The 18,249-nt window shown below is 38.2% G+C and overlaps 1 protein-coding gene across 1 annotated transcript in view; it reads left to right on the top strand.

Moving 5' to 3' along the window:
* The window catches only part of Acss3 (acyl-CoA synthetase short chain family member 3), a 174,280-nt gene that overhangs the window by 58,284 nt on the left and 97,747 nt on the right, over nt 1–18,249 (top strand). Inside the window, exons 3-5 of the mRNA XM_038314385.2 lie at nt 188–376; nt 4,682–4,816; nt 8,563–8,703. Of these exons, the coding sequence (XP_038170313.1) occupies nt 188–376; nt 4,682–4,816; nt 8,563–8,703 (465 nt within the window). The remainder of the gene's footprint in view (nt 1–187; nt 377–4,681; nt 4,817–8,562; nt 8,704–18,249) is intronic.

The following is an 18,249-nucleotide window of genomic DNA, read 5'->3' as shown; positions in this document are numbered from 1 at the left end:
TCGTATGCAGTCTTTTAAAGTGGAGAGACACGATTGTTGTAATCAAGTCTAAACCATTATCTTCGCTATTACGTACATTCTCTCTGCTTCTTTAATTTACCCCAATGTAGAGGGAGGCCTTCTAGGTTTACTATCTCAACTTCAAATTTAGTGAAATAATACAGAGTTCTGATGACTTCCATAACAGGTCTCTAGGCTGGCTGGTGTCTTGGTCAAGCAGGGTGTCAAGAAAGGTGACACTGTGGTCATCTATATGCCCATGATCCCACAAGCCATATATACCATGCTGGCGTGTGCAAGGATAGGAGCCATCCACAGCCTCATATTTGGAGGGTTTGCATCCAAAGAACTAAGCACCCGCATTGATCATGCAAAGGTAAGTGTGGTCTTAATGGTCGAGTCTTACAGCTGCCTATAGCACACCACTTAACAGCGGGGGATCCATTATCTATTTAATCCTTATTTTATGATTTGATCTTCCTTGCACATGGAATACTCAGATTTAATCAATCCTCCCTTTCTTCCCTCCCTTCATCCCTCCCTCCCTCCTTCTATCCCTCCCTCTATTTCTCTTTATTCCTTCCTTCCTTTCTTTTTTTTTTTGCATGCATCTCTTCACCATACATTAATTTTGAAGCTTTTTCCATACCAGACATCCTGCTATGTATTTACAGGAATACAAAATAGGAGATGAAATGCGTGCTTTCTGTTTTATCTTGTATGTACAGACATGGAGAAGACTCCCAAGAAAAACAAGTGATAAGTACTGTACTCCTTAGACATCTCTACATCCCTGAAACTTTCCTTGAATCTACGTAACAAATATCCCTTTATGCATGTTCCTTGGAACTGGGTAATAAATTATTATTCCCCAGATTATTACTCAGAGTCTTTGGATCTGGGTAACAAATATCTCTTTATGCGTGTTCCTTGGAACTGGGTAATAAATTATTATTCCCCAGATTATGCCCCAGCGAGATAGACACAAAGGTACAGGGTTAAGAGTGAATGCTTGGAACATGGCTCTCATATGGTTGAATTGGGTACTAAGGTAACAAGTTCCATAAAAAAAATGTGAAAGATTCTTGAGGTATTACCTTAAGTCATCCAGTCCATGATTTATGGCTTTATATGATACACTTAAAAATGTTGGACATTATCATTTCATGAGTTCAGCAGGGTACACCACATATTTTTCTATAATGGCCACAGAGTAAATGTTTTAGGATTTGTGTGCCACCTTGTTTCTGGGGCAGTCATTTAGCTCTAGAGTAACCATAGAGAGTGCACCCCCTGGTGAGGATATAGGTGCCACAGTAAAGCTTTAAGACATTGCATAGCCTTCTAATTTAGAGGTAGGGACATTTTCTTTTTGTAGCTAAAGAGGGATTCCTGGAAAATGGACATATTTAAGAGGGATCTGCACTATGATTTCCTTGTTGACCAGAATGAGATAATGAGCTCCACAAACAATAAAAATGAAGAGTTAGAAGCAAGAAGGAAGAAGAGTCATCATGGAGAGTGCTGTAGATCAGTGTGACAGAATGTAGGGGAAGAGCTCACCTGATAGGATCCACTGAACCTACAGAAACCACAGCGCAGAGTTTGGGGTAGGCAAGGTTGTGTTTTAAGTGATGTTAGGAAGACAGCCTTGCTGTGTGGGAGACTCTGAGAACTTGAGCTAGAACATTCAATAGGTAGTCTATTTGCAAAGCATTTGTAAATGAATGTGTGGGATGTCCCTGGGAAGATTGAGGTAAGGAGGAAAGGGGAGATGCCTTACTGTGCAGTTACACGAGCCCTACATGAGACATTCCTCGCAGGGCAAGGAGTTAGTATATTGGGAATTCCCCTGGGAGGCCAGCACAGGGTAAGATAGTATATCTTCTTAATCTGGAAATCAATTAGGTAATAGAACTGGGAAATCATTTTGTGAATTAACCACCTGAATTAGTTGTGTTTTTTGTTGTTTGTTTATTTTTTTAAAAAAATATATTGATTTAGGCTCATAAAAAATCAAAAGGAATAATCAGTCACTGAGCTGCAAATCTGAGGGAAAAGATTTCTGAGGAGAGAGTAGACTTCAGGTTTCAGCCACAGAAATCCTGAATACCATTGACACAAACACACTGAATGCAGTACTTAAACACACACACACACACACACACACACACATATATATAAATACAGAATCTTTTGTGCTTTGCTATTGTAGGAGTTTCATTTAGATATGCATACACACATGATTAACCTTTGTAATGAATTTAGGGAATAATTCATGTTCTTATGTGCAAAGACATTTGTCGTGTCAAATTTAACAAACTCATAGTAGAAATGTCTGATTTTATATCATGTTTTTAAAAAAGAATAAAAAATACTTTAACAGATGATGATAGAGAGGACGTATTCTTCGAAGTTTGTTCAGACACCGTAAAATCTTGTATACAAGCTGTCAACAGGAGCACGAGAGGGTGACTTCAGCCTCTCCTATTGGCCTAACCTGAATTGTTCAAGGGTTATAAGTTTATATGTCTTATTTGTTTATTGTATAGCTTACTTTCATTTATTCCAAATTCTAATTTTAGGAAATGTTACCTAGTGTTATGCTTACAAATATTAAGAGTATTAAAATGTGAGCCAAATTAAAATGTGTATCATTAGAATATAATAAAACCACATAAGAATTGTTCTATTGGGCTGGAGAGATGGCTCAGAGGTTAAGAGCTATTGCCTGCTCTTCCAAAGGTCCTGAGTTCAATTCCCAGCAACCACATGGTGGCTCACAACCATCTGTAATGGGGTCTGGTGCCCTCTTCTGGCCTGCAGGCATACACACAGACAGAATACTGTATACATAATAAATAAATAGATAGATAAATAAATATTAAAAAATAAAGAATTGTTCTATTTTCTCTTTATGTGCTTTTTTTAAAAAAATCAGCTTACTATAGTAGGATAGAAAGATTCTGAAAGTATAAAACTAGTTCTCTTTGCTTTTACCACTTCTAACCTTATGCAAGTTATGAAACTGCAGTGAGCTTCAACTCTATGAGCATTAAATGGCATTCAAAATGCAAAATTGACTATATGTGTATATATTTGACATAGTCTAAACCTTCCATGAATGAACTATATTGTAAAGATGCTATACCATGGCGTGATTATCTTTTTCTGATTAATGTATTACATAGCAACTTGTCTTGGAACAATATAATAACAAAAATAAAGGCATGCTTGTTTCTATAAATTATTGAAAATATTGGCTTAGATTCACAGTTGATATCGAGAACTTGTGATGTAGTAAACAATGTATGAGGCTTAAGACACAAAAATAATTGCCATCGTATTTGTCATTGTAGAGATTACTATATTAGTAGGTGAAGGAACATATACGATATAGGATGTCCTTCTGTATGCTGTGAATATTTTTATTACCATTGGTTAATTAAGACGCTGATTTGGCCAATATCCAGGTAGAGTAGAGCAAGGTGGGAAATTCAAACAGAGATAGATACAGGGAGAAAAAAAGGTAGAGTCAGAGAGACACCAGCAACTGCTAGAGGACTAAGATGCCAGATCATTACCACTAAGCCAACGGGGCACTTGGAGATAAATAGATTCTTATAAATGGGTAAATTTATATGTAGAGCTAGCCAGTAAGAAACCTAAGCAGTTGGAAAAGTGATTTGTAATTAATATTCAGCTCAGAGTTGTAATTCAGGAACTGGTGGAAGGGAAAGAAACATCCAGTCACATGTGTGAATTGTAGTGCCATATGTGAGACATACCAAGTATGTTCCAAAGAAAGAAATTAACACAGACATTCCAAGAATACCTTTCAGCTACTCATAAAATATGCAGATGAGTGTGCCCTAATGACTAATGAGCAAGTCCTGGACGTAAGAGATTGAAAAAAATGTTTGGGGTCCCTTTTAAGAAAATTAATATAAGATAGGTATAGTGGCACAGACCTTTAGCCCCGGTACTTAGGAGGCAAAAACATGAAGATCTCTGTGAGTTTGAGGGCAGCCTGGTCTATGTAGTCAGTTTCAGGACAATCAGAACTATATGTGAGAGTCGGACTCAAAAGAATGATAATGATAAAAATAATAAATATAAAACTACATAATATTTACTAACATAATTCTGTATTAATAATGAGGAAAAATTACTAAAATCTCAATTTGGACTGCCTCATTTTATAGTATTTAAGAGTTAACATTTATACAGAAAACCTTAAAAACTCTCATAAACAAAAAGATCTTTGTATATGTCTATGTGTGTGTGTGTGTGCACACGTGTGTGTGCACATGAGTGCATGTAGGTGCATTTGGGTCTGTACGTATGTATATACCTGTGTGTGTATGACTGTAACAGAGGCTAGCATTTCTCTGGATCACAGGAGCTTTACTTGGTTTAATGAATTCTTTGGAAGATATTTTATATAGCTCTGCTTATGAGCCCTTAGCATCATTAAGTCTATGATTTTGAATAGGTAAGTGAGATTTTATGTGTTAGTGGTTTTAAAAAGAGGGCTTGCTGGTTTTCAGACCATAGTGAACAGAAACCATTCGAACATTTCTTTCAAAATATTAAACTGACCATCTACACTGAAGTTTTGTGATGGCTTTAGCTAGGATTATTAAAACCTTTCATTCATTTCTTCTTCTTCCCATTTTAGCCCAAGTTGGTTGTGACGGCATCATTTGGCATTGAACCTGGAAGAAAGGTAGAATACATCCCGCTTATAGAAGAAGCCCTGAGAATGGGACAGCACAGACCAGACAGGGTTCTCATTTACAATCGTCCAAACATGGTAATTTGAAACTTTAACTTTCTTCTTGCAGATAGTATTGTGCCAAAAATAATTTTAGTCATTTGAAAACCATAGTTGTAATCTACTAAGTATCCTGAAAATGATTGTAATTAAAGGAGAAAAAAAGATGCAGATGATAGTGTCTATGGAAAACTAGGTGAGAAGAACAAATAATAAGGTGTACAAATGCAGGTGACAGTAATACTTTGTGTGTGCTTCTCCTGAGCTGTCATCTATGACTTCAAGTTTTGTGATAATCTTAGCAAATACTAGCTACCTGCTTACTGCTTGGTTTTCAAGATACTGTGGATATCTTCTTCAAGATTCAAGCATAATTAAAAACAATCTTCTAGGAATTGTACGAATTAGAGGGTGCTGTTAGTCGTCTTTGATGAAAAGGAATCATTGTGCATTAAGTTGAAGTAACCTGCCTCATTAATGACAGTCCTGATTTGGCCTCCGTCGCTTGTGCTTTGAATGTGTACGTCATCACCTATTGGAAAGGTCTGATTAGTCATATGAAAAGTATCTTTCAAAAATTAAGGAAAGTGTTTGTTTCTCATCGGAAAAACCAAACTTGACTATTCTATACAGATGAATTGTTCTATCGTCCACGGAGGATGAAATATTATAGCAATGAAAATATTTTATGCTTTTTCTTGTCACCTTGACCTGATAGCCACCTTGCTTCTATTCTCAATAAATTCTGCAACTACATACAGTAGGACCAACTCAAGTTTTCAGTAGATCATCTTTCTTTTTGCAAAAGATAACTTACAAAATCACAAACACTGGTGTGTTGCTTTTTAGACCTCTTGAGAGGATCTCATCAGAAAATACTTAATTGACAAGCTTGGAGACTAGAGTCTTAAGACTGTCATTTGGATGAGCACATAACAAGAATCATTGCCACAATAAATTCCCTTGTGAAGCTTCAGTGCTGTGGTTCATGAACTGTGGCACTCGGTGAATTTAATGCTCCTACTGTTTCAGAGAAGAGGGCCAAGATTCTTTCAAGCACATTTTTCTTAAAGAGACATGACTGCCACATAAATCAAGGGACACAAAGTCAGCACCTGAGCAGAGTGTAGGTGGGGAGAGAGGCGGGACAAGCAGAAATGCTCACACAGAAGGGTTCATTGATTCTACTGTTTATACACAGATAAGTGTTCACTTAGGAGTTGTGGAGGCCTTTTGTTAGACTGGGATCAATGTGAGTTTGTTTCCTGTGCCTTTGTTTATTTAGTTCTCGCAGGTCAATGAGTTGGATCTTATCCCTGGCTCCATTTTGCTGCTGGAGACACTGAGCTGTGAACCAGTGAATACTCAAAGTCTAGCTAAATGGATATAGCAAGGTTTGCACTATAGTTTGATAACTTTTAAACAACAAGATATGTGCTATATATTCTGATCCATCAACACATGATGCTTAAATATTCAGCCTCTTTATCCACATTTTGGTGTTATTCTCTTTTCTCGATAGAATTGTTTTATCTCTTTACCCTACCTAACTGGCTCTCTTTTTCCCTTCTGGCCTTTCCCCAACTTGCCCCTCCAATGATATGGATGAAAGCGTTTACTACATTTTCTCTTTATACAAGTCCTACTATTTAGATAGTAATTAAACCTAGTGGGTTGGATTTACTTTGAATTTAGAGAGAAACAAATGGTAAGGACAGGTATTGTGTCTTATTAACTGGTTGCACTTTTGCCCAATGAGGTAAAAGTTTGGCTGTTCCTCCTACGGCTCAAGCAAACTATGACAGAACCTAGGAATATCACTTGTTTCCGAGGTGTTCTCTTAATGTTGTGTGTTAAAAATTCTAGTAGTTAGGGAGGACTTGCCTACATACACACACCGCGCACACACACTCACACCACACACACACACACACATACGATACACACTCACACACACATACCATAGTCACACATACACACACCACACAACATACCATGCACATACAAACCACACACACGTAACCACATACACACACCACACTTACACACACACACTCAAACACACTTTACACAGGAAATGCCAGTTTTGCTAATTCTCTCTTCATTTCGTTGGAATCTTTTACACATACTTTTTTTTTTTTTTTTAGCCTAAAGAATAACCATTTTTTCCTAGTGCCCATTTTCATTAGGGGCTTGTAAAAATCAAAAATGTTTGCAATGTGATGATTTTTACAGTTTCACAGTTATGATGGTAAAGCTTTGATAATTCGGAATTGCTTATTTTAATCTCAGGCATAAAACGAAATGGAAACACAATTTTCTTACAGTTCTCTGTTCTGTTTATTTGAATGGTATCAGCTGCTGTCTATCCGAGGGCGGCAAGAGACGTCAGCTGTGCTTAAAATATACAAATGGCGCTCAGTTCCGAAGTTTATCTACAAATGAATTGACTCAGACATATTGTATTCATGATATTGCCTCGATGTATAATTTGTAAATGTGCACATGTAAATGAATTAAAAGTGTTTATAGACCTGGATCATAGTGGAGATTCTGGAAAGTTTGGAAGTGATCTTTCTTTTGAGAGTGCCCTGAAGCCTGCGAGCTTAGCCCTGACGTTGTCTTGATAAAGGCATTCGCCACATACGTGTCTGGCTGTGTTGTTCATTTACTCCACTAAACTCTGCGTGATTAGGTTCTGCTTGTGTTTATGTATTTCTTCACTATAAACTTCCCGATAAGCCAGATGTCAGAGTGCACGCCTTTAACCCCAGAACTCTGGAAGTAGAGGCAGGCAAATCTCTGTGATTTTGAGGCCTGCCCAATCTACATAATGAGTTCCATGCCAGTCAGTGGTACAGACTATCAAACCAAAACAAAAAGCAAACAAAACACTCTTCCTGATAAGGATTTCTTGATTTACGGCTGTGAGAAACAGTCAACACGATCTCTTACCTAGATGGCTGTAGTTTCTCATTTAAGTGATTTTTGCACAACCCTACTCCCTATTTATCATTTTTCCTCTCACTTAATGCCTTTGTTTGTTTGTTTGTTTTTTGTTTGTTTTTGTGTTTCAAGACAGGGTTTCTCTGTATAGCTTTGGCTCCTGTCCTATAACTGCTTAATTTACTTAAAGTTGTATCATTTTGATGACATGGCTGTTATCACAAAATTTACAAAACAAAATCTTGCTTGCTTCCTCCTGAGGGAGGAAAAACAAGTTTTTTTTTTAAAAAAAATCATATTAATTACTGAGGAGGAGGAAAATTTTTTCATGTTGTCACCTATTCTCTTTGACTTTGAAACAGGTGGCTGTAGTGTGACTCCCAAATGTCCCTGTATATAAAAGAAAATATTTGAAGCATTAGGTGAAATTTCCTGGTGAGGACAGACCTTCTAAGTTAAAAGGTCAATTAGGACTTAGTTTTTAGTTACTTGTACACATTCATGTTTGGAAACGTGTATGTCTGAGTTAATTAAGCTCAAGGACTCACGAAAACACGACAGCATCACATTGAATTGTTTGGGGAAGCCTTAGAATGCAATAAAAATAAGTTTTTTAGCCAGGAGACGGAAAGTAACATCAAACCACTGGGTTGTGTAAAAAGATAGTTTATTAAAGAATCTACCTTCAGTTTTAACTTTGAGATTTCTTCATAAATTGAGTGCTAGTGTCATGAAGACACGGCTTTCTAATGGATGCTCACACTTACAGATTTATTTGGCTCTCCTGTAACTTAATCTCCTATATTCACTGTGCACATTTTTACATTTTTGCTGCTTAGGAGAAAGTTCCTTTGAAGCCAGATCGTGATCTTGACTGGGAAGAAGAAATGGCCAAAGCCCAGTCACATGACTGTGTGCCTGTTCTCTCAGAACACCCGTTGTACATTCTCTACACCTCTGGAACAACAGGGCTGCCTAAGGTATTGGCTTCTTTGGGGTTATCCACCATGGCGGCAGATTTCTATCGCAGCAAATTTATGTGATTATGGAACGAAAATTTTGCAGATTGTAGCTTGATGATTAGACACAGTTCCTTTATTTCTTCAATAAATTCTGTCCAAATATTCTTCAAAGGGAAACACTTTGACCCTCTTTGCTCAAATTTCTCAACTGTCAACAGTAAATAGCTGGTTTGGCAAGCTGATAATTTCAGTATGTTGTTAATTGAATATTGGTCCAGTGATATTTTGTAATATATATACATTCACTTACTATGTTTAACTTTGTGGCACTGTGCTTGAGCCAAAGTAAAAGATATGTTTGAAAAGATAATTTTATTCTTTTAAATGAGGTATGTGTTCTATATGCTATAAAATGGATGTGTTTACATTTATTTATTTTGAATATGTGTGTGTGTGTGTGTGTGTGTGTGTATGGGGTGGCCTTGTGTGCCATAGCAGCATACATGTAAAGACAAAGGATAAGACACAAGGTTTGATTTTTCCTTCTGTCGTGTGAGTTCTAGTGATCAAACTCAGGACTTCACACTGAGTAACAAGCACTTTGACCATCTGATCCATCTTGACGGCCCTGAAGTAGACATTAAACTGAAGATAATTTAATATGTTACTAGAAATTTGAGGTTGAAGTCTAGATAGTTTGAGTCAGAGACTATCCAAATTATTCAACAATTTGATTTCTAAAAAAGGAGACACTTGACATCCTTTCATTCATCTGTCATGAAAAGTATTTTTGCAAAGCAAGAATAAAAGCATCAATATTCACAAATGTATCTGGTATTGACAAATGACAGATTAGGATGATGTCTTCAAGGAGACATCCTTCAAACAATCTCATATTTTCCTTGTGTGTGTCTTAATTAGCCAGCTCACTGTTCATTAAATCAGAATTTTATGGGGAGATCAATGTTTCAAAATCCTCTTCATCCCTTAGTAGCATTTCTTTGTTACATTAGGTGTCATTAAAATAATGACTCCTTATGCTTTGCTTTTAAAAGGAAATTTAAGGTAGTCCATGAAAAAGTTGTGTGTGAAATAGAAAATATCTGGTATGAGACTATATCCATAGATATGATATGTTTGGTTGTATTGTTTTCTTTCATTGTATACTACATGCAGTTGATGCCCAATAATTTTTTGTTCCTTGTTGGTTGTCAAACTAGATATGTGCATATGCAAAATGATATTTTTATTGAATTAGAATCTAGCACTTTTGTTACAACTCTAGTCATTTGAAAAGTTAATATTTCTTCATTATTGACGACGAAGATTTTTTGGTTGTTTTTTAAGCAGTCCATGTGATTTATTCTCACTTCATTTTTCTTATTTACAAGCTCCAAGCAGTTCAAATGGACATTTCACCATAAAATTATACTGGGTTCAGGAAAGCTATAATTTTATATAAAGTCTTAATATGAAAGAAAAACCCTAAGACTGAAAATGGCATGAGCTTATTAAACTCAAGACAGATGATACCAAATGTCCCACTTTAGTTTGTCAAAAGCCTCTAATAAACACACACACACACACACACACACACACACACACACACACACACACACATGCTATACTGAGAATGAAGATCACCCTGCAATTCTCTGTTACCTGGATCCCGACTGATCAGAGGAACAGAAGAGCTTTTTCCAACAGCTCAGCCAATATAAAAGAAATGCAGTAAACTTAATACATAGGGCACTAAGTGTGTGAAAAGCACAGTTTGTAGGTGCTTCATGTTTTCTCAGGGTTATAGACTTCCCTTCTTGCTTCCTCTCATGCCTAAGCTGAAAATAATCCTTGGATATTTCTTCTACATTCTCTCTTTTCCTACCGCATGAACTATCCTCAAAGCCATTTATTTCAGTATGTTGGAGGAAGCTTTGATTATTTAGATTTTTGCGCAGTTGACTATACATGCATTGAGTGTTCATTCTATGCAAAACAGATAAAATATAAGTAACTCATAGTCCTAATCTAGGAGGGTGGAAATGTGTATGGATATGAGTAATACGATACAGACAGTAATCAATTTGTGGCAGAGATATACAACAAAGACAAGAAGATTGTTTTTCAGGCTCTATGCCTTAGCATTTCACTGAAGACAGTGCTATGGAATAATCCTCTTGTATACTGTAAAGATTTCTCACTCAAATTCGTGTGATGTAATGCAGATTGACCAGTGGACAGGCAGGAAGTATAGGCAGGGTACAAAACTAAGGATGATAGGTAGGAGAAGGGCAGAGTCTGGCATTGCCAGCCAGCTGCCAAACAAGTAGGACATGTTAAAAAATGAGGTACCAAGTCATGAGACATGTGGCAAAGCAAGCCTAGAAATATGGGTTAATTTAAATATGAGAGTTAGCTAATAAAAAGCCCGAGCTATCAGCCAAGCATTTATAATTAATGTAAGCCCCTGAGTGTTTATTTGGGACTAGGTGGGCGGGACAAGAAATGTCCGTTTACAGGACAGCACAATTAATTGGCATGAATCAAACTTGATTCAGAGTTAGGAGTGAGACAGAAGGAACCACAAGTTTAAATTTGAGAACAGATGCAAAGGAAAATGGTCTTGATCTGGTTTCTGGGGTTGGTGTTGAACATATTGTGTATGGTGTATGTTTGGGATATTAATACTAGTACAGTCAGTAATTGGAAATAAGCCTAACTCCATGAACTACCCTTGTTAATCACCAGTGTGTAGGTCTGGCTTTCTAATCACAGAGTGGGTGGATTTGCAAACTATGACATGTGGTATGCTGTTGTGTGATATATTTTTCCTGGATAGAGGTGAATAAACATCTATTTGTCCCACCTGGGGCACTGAGACAGACCACAGAAATTACTTCAGTCAATCTATAGATCGTACTAGTGTTACTTGCAGGAACAAGGGATTATAAGGAGGGGATTGCATGATGACTCAAAGCTAGCTACATCACCAAAATGCTCATATCTCACCTGCTTCGTAGGAACTCCCCTGGAGACTTCCTAATTCTTTGGCAATTGATTACTGTTTTTCTATCACCCAAAAGAGACACCTTGCAAATTATATAGCATTTCAATCATTCTAAGCTTTGTAAGTTTTATCATTCGATGAGCCACTTTCTTTCTACAATAGGGAATATTTCAATTTAGAGGAAATGTTCCCTACAGATGCTCTGGCTCTTTTGCCATTCACTCTTCCATCATGTACCTGGAGCCTTGGATGGGCTGATATGCTGCTCTGCACTAGTCTGGCTATTTTATTTCATTTATGCTTGAGCATTGGGCCACTATGTAGTGACAACAGTCCTTTATTCTCTAGAGAATGACTTGTTAGGAAGTCAGCAATCACCATCTACTGGGGAAATAAAGAATTTTCCCTTTATATCCAACAAATGTTTATAATAATCTGTGCATAAGAACCAAATATTTAGAAGGCAATTAACAGACATCTCACATCCATTTAACAAAATAATAGTGATCAATCACTTTCATGCTGGGATTAACCTCTGGAGACATAGTTATTTGTCTTGGATTGCAGTTTTAAAAACAAATTATTCTGTAGAAGGATCCTAAAATTGAATTAGAAAACAATTCATTAAACTTATAACACTCATGTCAATGGACAAATAATTGCTTGTATATTGGTAGTTTAATATGCATGGTCCACACCAAGCAGGACAATAGGGGACAATAGGTGAACAAAAGCCACCCAATGGGGAAGGAGCTTGCACTACAATCTCATCTTGATTTCTCCAAGTCTTATAACCAAAACATGTAATGTGTTTAGCTTTAGGGACCTACTTTCTAATTCTAACATAAAATCATACCAGTCAAAGCCTTCTTTAGCATTGCTCTTTAAAAAAAAACCCAGAAACACCTGTAGAATTTTGGTATACCTTCACCACCTACATGGGAAGAATTCTTTCCTTCTTTTTCTTTCTTTCTCTTCCTTCCTTCCTTCCTTCCTTCCTTCCTTCCTTCCTTCCTTCCTTTGTTTCTTTCTTCCTTCCTTTCTTTCTTGCTTCCTTCCTTCCTTCCTTTCTTTCTTGCTTCCTTCCTTCCTTCCTTTCTTTCTTTTTCTTTCTTTTCCTTCCTTCCTCCCTCCCTCTCTCCCTCCCTCCCTCCTTCCCTCCCCCCTCCCTCCCTCACTCTTTCCCTCCCTCCCTCCCTCCCTCCCTCCCTCCCTCCCTCCCTCCCTCCCTTCCTACCTCCTTCTTACCTTTCTTCTTTCTTTCTTTCCTTGTTCTTTCTTTCTTTCTTTCTTTCTTTCTATCTTTCTTCTTTCTTTCTTTCTTTCTTTCTTTCTTTCTTTCGGCAGGTTTCTCTGTAGCTTTTTAAGACTGTCCTGTCCTGGAACTAGTTCTTATAGACCAGGCTGGCCTTGAACACACAGAAATCCACTGCCTCTGCTTCCTGAGAGCTGGAATTAAAAGTATCTACTATCACCACCCAGCAAATACTTTCTTATAAATTTCTTGACAGCTGTTTATCCTGTCATTACAACTATTTCCCCAACACTCAAGAATTAAAATAATATAGTGAAACCATTTTTACACATGTTGGGCGGGATTTCTGAGAGCCCAAAGCTGTCTCCTTTATACCACTGTCCATCAGCCTTAGATGGCTAAGGAGACACAACACACATACACACACATACACAAAAAGCAAGAGTGAGAGGGAGGGAGGGAGAGAGAGAGAGAGAGAGAGAGAGAGAGAGAGAGAGAGAGAGAGAGAGAGAGAGAGGGAATCCCCTGCATTTGCATCATTTCTTTCATCAAGAGTGAAATTTGTCACTGATGGATGACGCCAGCGCATCCAACCTTCCATAATCTACACGCAAGTGTCATCTGGCATTCAAATCTTGAGTTCCTGCTGTACTGCTTCCACTGAGTGTATCCCCAATCCAGATGATCTTGATGGGGTCAGTTTGTGCCTTTTGGTCTGTTCTTTGCAAAGAGAGAGAAAGAGAGAGAGAGTGGGGCACTGTTCTGATATGAGTGCCAATAGAGCTGGCTTCCAAGTCTTATCGATACATTTTGGAGAAGCACCATAGTTCTTGCCTTTCAATTTTCTACACCTGGCTATTGAAAGGGCCCTGGGCAGAGGGGGAATATCTATACCCCCAGTAAAAGCAAGAAATGTACAGCACATACTGTAGTCACCTAGGGCATGTTTATTCTCTCCAAATCTTTTTTTACCTACACAATTTTATCACCCAAGTCTTCCACGAATCATTGCTCAAGATGTAAAGCCTTCCAGTTGCTCATTACCACGGCACCTAGATTTCTGTTGTTATCTTCTCTAGGACTGGCTGGACACAGAATTGCCACGTCTTTTTTCACTGGCCTGGGCTGAGCTCATTTGTTTTACCCTTTGATCATTTTTCTCTTTCTCAATTGCTTCAGCACTTTGGGAACCCGGTTTGCCTGCCAGCCTAAATCATTGAGATCTGCTAGAGCCTTCTTACTTCATGAAGCTCGAGCCCCAACATGAGACTCAGCAAAGCCAGTAAAGCACCGCATTAGTTGATCTTATTGGTACTACAAAATCCCTGACCACTCTTCCCCCGCAAAATAAAAATCAAACACACCAAAATGAAATAAAACATAAAATATAAAGACAGATAGGTTCCAAAACGCCAGGCAAATCATTAGGGACAGGCCTTGCTCCCACTTCTAGGAGTCCCACAAGTAGACCAAGATACACAGCTATCCCACATATGTAGAAGTCGTAGGTTGGTCCACTACAGGCTCCCTAACTATTGGTCCAGACTCTATGAGCTCCTATGAGCAGCCTTGCCCAGCCTTAATACAGGGGAGGATTTTAGTCCCACCTCATCTTGGTATGCAGTGCATTGTCGACACCATGGGAAGCCTGTTCCTTTCTGAACAGAAACAGAGGAGGAATGGATTGGAGAGGTGGGGGGAGAGAGGGAAAGAAGAGGTGAGGGAAGAGAATGGGAGGAAAGGATGGAGGAGAAACTGCAGTATGGATGTAAAATAAATGAATAACTTAATAAAAATAAAAGAAAAAAATTTGATTTTGGCTCACACTTCAAGGCTACCATTCATCACGATAAAGAAGTCCTGGAAGCAGAATTTTGAGGCATCTGGTTACGTTGCATTCAAAGTATGGGTGTTACAGGGGCATGCACATGCCATTGGGCATTAGTGCTCGGAGAACAATCTAAGGTATCAGTTCTTGTCATCCTTTATTTTTTTGAGACAGGGTCTCTGAGTATTCCCCTACCTCTACCTTCCATTTCTGTGGGACACTGTGATTACAGACACACGCTTTTTAGTAGAGAGTTCCGTGAATTCTACCTATCACAAGTTAGGTCTCTACTTGCATGGCGAATACTTCACCCACTGAGCCATCACTAATAGATAACTTTTAAGCCTTTAACCTTTACCTCTTGTCCCCTTAGAGCTTTAGTCATTGTCGTGGTGGAAAATAAATTCGGTCCAACATCAAAAGGCCCTATAGTCTTTAGCAATCCTAATGCTGTTTGAGAGTCTGAAGTCTAAGTCTTTTCTGGGAATCAGAGCAATTGCTTGACTTTCAGCCTCTATCAAATTAAAAACAAAAAAATTGTAGCATTGTTCCTATTTACAATGTCACAGACTAAGTATTCCCAGTCTAACAGAGAGTAATGGGGACACAACAAGGAAAAGGGAAACAAGAAGACTGAAACTTGGTGGGGCAAATCTTGCAGTACCATATCACCCACCAGAGATTGTCATGGAATCACTGGGAGGCCTTGGCTATCTTCACTCCTCCAGATCTGCCACCTGCTCCACACATAGCCTCTCTCTTGGGCCCGCTCTGCTCTGTTTAACAAGTTTTTCTTGGCAGGCTCTCCATGGTCTTGGCATCCCCAACATCCTGATATCTCCATTTCAACTTGGATGTCACCATCATTGCTTTGCACAACAACCTCAGGAATTTGCACAGAATACATCCCTGGTTCACATGGCTTGGTTGCAGTGACCTTATAGAAACTTGGCATATGTACTATGATTTCATATTGCCCTCTTGCATCTTTTATGCCTGTACACAAGTACCCTGTATGTAGCACTGTCTAGATTTGGTGTCATTTGGTGGTTGAGTCTATCCCCATGGAAGCATTTTCTTTGACAGTTGTTTTGAGCATGGGAAACTTTGTTTGGTGGTCTCAGTCTAGGCTGTTTCTCTTCAAATCCATTTCTATTTTCCATAGCTGGAGCCTTGCACATATAGGATCTTGTCCACAGGAAACCTATTCTGTTGAATCAGTGCAGAACAGCAGATTTCTCTTTAACAACACTAAATACAAGCAAGTGCTTTAGAACATGATTTATTTGTAACTTTGAATTCAGTAATACATTTTTCCTTGACCAACCACACATTTTAAGTATCTTCTTGTTTTATCCTCCATGTTTCTGTCTCTGTCTCTTTTTCTGCCTCTCCTTCTCTTTTTCGTTAGTGTGGATATGAGCAATGATCAGTACATATAACGTAACCCAAATGATATCCTGTCTTGAGATTTCTTCTGCAAGACATTTACTTAAATTTTGAATTTAGTCTTGGTAGCATTCTCATGGAACAGACAGAATGAAACCAGATTGTTTCCCAGAGCATAACACTGGTCATCTGTAGCCCAATTTCTGATAGCTTCTGGAACCTCGTGAATGAAACCACCACTATCTGAATTTAGCATGACTTTCTGTCCTTTGAGACTCCCACCAGACATCTTGTTAAGCTATGCTTATGGTCTCCAAAACCTCTTCTAGCCAATGTTTCAGACTCTCCAACATCTCTCCTAAGGCCAAAGAACTCAGGGTTAGGTTCATCACATTCGACAGCTCCAACCACAGGGCAGATTTTCTGTTAGACACCTTTCCTGTTACAGTGATAAAATATCCTATTTTTAGAAGCAAATGCTTTTTATGTTTTTCTATTTTTTTCTCAGAGTTTAAGGCTACACTGACCTTAATCCCTCTCTATTATGCAGTCCAGGACCTTCATCCATGGATGGTATAAGACACATTTAGGCTCTTCTTATTTTAATTAACCTAGTCTAGAAAATCCTTCACAGGCCAATGCTGAAGTTTGTGTTTTAGATAATTATGAATACTGACAAATTGTCAATCAACGTTAGCCAGTTCAAAGCCCATGCCAATACTCTGGTATCTAATGAATCAAACTATTCCTTAACTCTGCTGATGAACACAATCCTATCTAGCCCAGTGAAGTGACCATCAAATATATCACCTCTCTAATAATTAGTTCCATTAGTAATGACTGTCTTCCTCTCTGGTCTTCTTGCCTGTGATATTTATGGAGAGATCAGTCAGCGATAACCAAGGGTCTCTAATAGCTCAGTCCAAATAAGTCAGTTCATGAGAGACTGATTTCTTCTGTCTTGCCTCTGGTTATGCATTCTTTTTTCTCTAGGAGTGAAGAAAAGTTATATAACTTCATTTCTCTACCGCCACAGCACTGAGACTGATCCTATTAACCCACATGCCCCACAGTCTTACAAACCAGGCTATAAGAGGTGCTTTCATTCTTTCTTTGAAATTCTTAACTAATTCAAGCTGTTCAAAGACAGAATATTCCCTGATTATAATAGTTTCCTGTACTGGACCATTATCAAAGCCCTCATCTACATATGGAAAGATGGAGTTTTCACTTCCTTTGTATTAAAGGTCAGACCTGAAGGGTATGTTTTCCCATTTCTACCTTATTTATTCTCCCCCTTTTTATTGTCCAGTTATTCACGTGGGTTTCAAGAATTTAAATGTCAGGAAGGAATCTTCAGCAATATCTAATTTATATTCTTGCATCTTGTCAGTTTTAAGGAATAACAAACTAACAAGTCAATTTTATCCTCACTTGTATTCCAGCCCCACAAAAAATCAGATCCTTATGTAAAAGATAACTTATAAATATCCATTTCCACTGCAATTCTTCCCATATACGGACAATTTTCTGTTTCCTGTGAAGACTTCACAGTCTCAGTTGTATTTCTTATGCTAATGGCAGAGGACACACAACAGGCACTATAGCCTGCTTACTGTCCTGGTAGATATATGATACTTTCAGGAATTTCAATGTATTTCCTAGTCCATCAGGTGTTATAAGGGCATCTCCATGCTCCTGAGGGGGACTTCACTCATGAAGGAGGCATGTTACTTCAAAACATAGAGGAAGCTGGCTGTTGTGGGATCCCCTCATTGAGACTCCTTTTGAAGAACTGACTAATTGGTTTTGATTGCAGGATTTATCATTTAATCGCAGAGATCATGCAGATTTTAGTTCAGCAAGAAGGCACAACATTCATTATAATGAACAGAAATGCAGCTATACAAAGATTGCCTTCACAAATATCTACCCACAGATGAATCAGCTTGCCTAGCATGTGCGAGGACCATGCAACTTCTCAACATGGACCATGCGAGGACCATGCAACTTCTCAACAGCTGACCTTGGGTTTTGTCAATAACTGTCCAGGAACCAATTCCATGATGTAACTTTTGGGAAGAA

This window comes from Arvicola amphibius, chromosome 17 (genome assembly GCF_903992535.2).
Source record: "Arvicola amphibius chromosome 17, mArvAmp1.2, whole genome shotgun sequence".
Taxonomy (NCBI): Eukaryota; Metazoa; Chordata; class Mammalia; order Rodentia; family Cricetidae; genus Arvicola; species Arvicola amphibius.
This window is presented reverse-complemented; position numbering and strand designations above follow the sequence as displayed.